At 37.5% G+C, this 3,651-nt stretch overlaps 1 protein-coding gene across 3 annotated transcripts; it reads left to right on the top strand.

Annotated features, from left to right (window-relative positions):
* Positions 1-63: 63 nt before the first annotated feature.
* tex9 (testis expressed 9) lies at positions 64-3,427 on the top strand. Of its 3 annotated transcripts, none has more exons than XM_058088474.1 (12): positions 64-359; positions 883-954; positions 1,109-1,172; positions 1,257-1,333; positions 1,414-1,459; positions 1,536-1,582; positions 1,672-1,802; positions 2,341-2,432; positions 2,538-2,711; positions 2,791-2,925; positions 3,088-3,222; positions 3,302-3,427. In XM_058088474.1, the coding sequence occupies exons 2-12, from the start codon at positions 914-916 to the stop codon at positions 3,377-3,379; spliced, it is 1,020 nt and encodes a 339-aa protein (XP_057944457.1). In that variant the 5' UTR covers positions 64-359; positions 883-913; the 3' UTR covers positions 3,380-3,427. The 3 variants fall into 3 exon arrangements, with proteins under 3 accessions (XP_057944457.1, XP_057944456.1, XP_057944458.1); XM_058088473.1 differs by lacking the exon at positions 64-359 and adding an exon at positions 375-628; XM_058088475.1 differs by lacking the exon at positions 64-359 and adding an exon at positions 570-628 and having other exon boundaries at positions 865-954.
* Positions 3,428-3,651: the final 224 nt, after the last annotated feature.

Genomic DNA, 3,651 nt, shown 5'->3' with positions numbered 1-3,651 from the left:
TAGCTGTCAGCCGTGCGCATGCGCAGTGGTGGCGCGTGACAATAAAAACAACGCGTAAGCAGAACGTGGTGCGTGGTAAACCTCCCAACATTATTTTATTTTATTATTATTTTTATTATTTTCATTTCCATTGCTTATAATAGCAAATACAGTATTGTTATGGAACCAAACGTTTAACTCTCTCTTCACGTGTCATTCAATGTAATGTTTCATTTTTTTTAAAGAAATTACTAGTCTTTCCCATCAACGTTACTTACAGCATAAGTGATGTTTTAAATATTACTTTTAATTTGGACATGAATCTCCTTGGTGATTCACGTAAACGACGTCCACGTGATAAATCCATCTTTGTGCGGAAGGTAAGTGAAATGACGAATAAAACGTTATCCTTATTGGAACCTATAGGTGCAAACACAAAATATGCAAACTAAAACGCTATTATATAGTATAGTTTTAAGTATTCTATCGTATATTGTTTATTTACATTTGACATATGTTACACTGGAACCAGTTTAGAGTTACCGATTTCGGCCACCGTAGTTATCCGGTCTGTTAAAGTAGTTGCTAGGCAACGAGAACTCGCGTACGGAGGAGATTCTGTACACAAGTCCAGTCTGTCGTCAGGCAGGTTAGCTCAATACATTACTTGATTAGAAATACATTTAGATACGTTTAGGTGTGGTGCTAGTAAACGTTTATATTCATGCAGTTAATAAATAAGCTAACGTGACATGGTTAGCTTAGCCTCTTTGTAGCATAGCCTAGCCAGTGAGCACTTTTTATACAGTCTAATGTTTAGCTACATGAAATGTATTGCGATGTTCCATTTATAGTATTTGTAGTTATAGATTATTTTATTATTAGGTTATTGTATTCTCTCAGGTGAGATTTGAAGGTCACATCAACACCAAAGATGCCTGCTGGTTACCTTTTGGCAAAGGAGGAGAAATACAGGTATGAGAATTGTGCTGCTCTGTTGTTTGTTTTGATGCACATGTTTATGCTATGTTTTGATTATAAAAGCTTTTTCACACCACTGTACAGATGACAAATAGTTCATAATCAGGAAGAACCAACTACAGTGAATGTTATTTTCTTATTCCTTCAGGCTGCTAAATGCAAAACTGGAAGCTAAAACAGCAACTCTAGCAATGCAAGAAGATCAACTTAAGGTAGTATTTTAAAATAATGGTGCTACTTTAAAAGTAATACTTGTGATGCTGTGTGAAAGCTTTCCCCTTTTTGTTGAACCGCAGAAAGAACGGGATGAGTTTCTTTCGAAAACTTCAGCTACACCCCCACTCAAGGATATGGAGGATGAAAAAGCAGCAAGGTGATCACCTGAAATTATCGCAAATGAAGACTTTTCTAAAAATATTGTTTGTTGTATCTTATATTTTACATTCCTTTCAGTAAAGCCAAGGATCGACTCACGCCTGTGCAAAGGCCCCGTGAGAGGGTAGCCACAAGAGAAAATTTTTTTAGTACATTATTTCACTTGATCTATGGTGTGTATAAGGTTTACATGTTTTTAGGTGGACAGCAAAAGGCGGGTGAGATCAGCATCGCAAGGAAGAACTGAGTGAGTTGTTAAAATATGAAGACACAAGTCTAATTACTGGGGTTTCTCATCACAAAAAAACATTTAAACTTTATTTTCTTGACCTTCAGAGTTTGTGGAGATGGTTTAGCAAGTGTAGCAGATCCCGCAGAGTCCTTCCTGGCAAAAACCATACGAAACATGGAGGACAAGCTGAACTCTGATAATAATGTGTTCAATGATGGCGACAACAAAGGCAAGGGTATGTGGCTTCATTTCACTCAGCGGGGTACACCCTGGACTGGTCGACAGCCAAGCCCAGGGCACATATAGACAAACAACCATTCATACTCACATTCATACTTATGGACAATTTGGAGTCGTCAATTAACCTAGCATGTTTTTGGAATGTGGGAGTATCCATGCACACACGGGGAGAACACGTAAACTCCACACAGAAATGGCCGAGGGTGCAATTGAACTCCGGTCTCCGAGCTGTGTGTACTCATTTTCAGTGAATACTACATCTATATAGTGCAATAAAAGTACTTAAGATACATACACTTAATTTACCTTAACAACCTTTGGGCGTTGTAACCCAAAATGAGATAATTCCCAAAAGTCAAAACTGTAACAACCATACTGAGTACAATGATGTAATGACATTAAAAAATAAAGTACCTCTATTAGTTGCGCTAGAAAATTTTACCATTTAAGCAGCCAAATATGTCAATATGCTTTTTCGCTTTAATCAACATTAGCTACAAGGTGTATGTATAATCGTTTTTAATTTTGTTAAGGTGCTTCATCTGCACAAATACATGCTTTGGTGGCCAACATAAAGATCATGCAAGAGGAAATGGATCAGCTTATGAGTGAAAGACAAAATAAGGTGCTGAACTACAGTATTTCATATCAAATATTACTGCCACTTTTTGCCACTAGATGGAGACCATGCTCATTATTGGTAACACTTTTTCACTGTTTTACACTTCAGGATGATGAAAATATGAAGCTGAATACAAAAATCCGGCAGCTGGAGGAGGACCGAGTCAAGCTGCAGAGGACGGTCAACATTCAGCAGACGAAGATCGACAAGCTGAAAGCATCCGAGAACGAGGCTGTCATCAAATGTGACAGCCTTCACCTGCAAGTGTCTGCTTTGCAAAAGGTTGGTATCAATGCCAATGAGCACAACCTAATACAGTCTAAATGTCACCTGACTTCCAATGTTATGTTTGTATGTGTAGGAAATAGAGAAGCTGAATAAATCCAACAAACAAGGCGCGACCGTCCACAACACTGTGGAGATTCGACTCAGCAGAGCACTGGAGGAGGTGGAGCGCTTAAAGTCAGAGCTTAACAAAACCAAACAGATGAACAAGGCAAGCATGATATTCTCTTTTTCATTCAGACATGTTTAAAACACATTTTATACCTTGAAGGAACAGCATCATTTCATCAGTGTTGTTAATAAAGGTCCAGCAAATGAATCCATGTTGTGATGAAAAATGTACTACTGACATCCATATTTTCCATCAATAAAGGACAAGACAAATGAAGAACATCAGACTTGTGAAAATCTACTAGCAGAAAACAAACTGCTAAAAAAACAGAAAACAGAACTTATCGTCGGACTGAAGAAACAATTCAAGCTGATTGATATTCTCAAAAGACAAAAGGTGAGTTTCTCTACCGTGGTAAAAAAAAAAAGCTTAAAAACTCAGGCTGAATGTTGAATTGTTTTTGTTTTTTTTGCAGATGCATCTCGAAGCTGCCAAGCTGCTGTCATTCACAGAGGATGAGTTCATGAAGGCCCTGGACTGGGGCAAGACCTAAATACCCGTGAACTGTTTGGAATAATAAACTAACATGTGATACTGCCAATGTGTTCCAAGTTTCAGTTGGCATTAATATAAAATGTGCATTAAGCACAAAATGAAGTAGTTTTGTGGTTGACTATGGCTCATTATTAGTTTAAAAAAATGCATATTTAAGCAAACTACAATTTCTTGTCTTCTCCAAATTAAGCATGTTCAAGCATAAAAATGGCTATATGCACTACAATACAAAGACACTATACACTGTTAAGACCACAACCTGTGAATGTA

The sequence above is a fragment of the Doryrhamphus excisus genome, chromosome 12 (genome assembly GCF_030265055.1).
Source record: "Doryrhamphus excisus isolate RoL2022-K1 chromosome 12, RoL_Dexc_1.0, whole genome shotgun sequence".
NCBI classification, from domain to species: Eukaryota; Metazoa; Chordata; class Actinopteri; order Syngnathiformes; family Syngnathidae; genus Doryrhamphus; species Doryrhamphus excisus.
The sequence above is the reverse complement of the archived record's forward strand: the minus strand, read 5'-3'. Positions and strand labels throughout refer to the sequence as shown.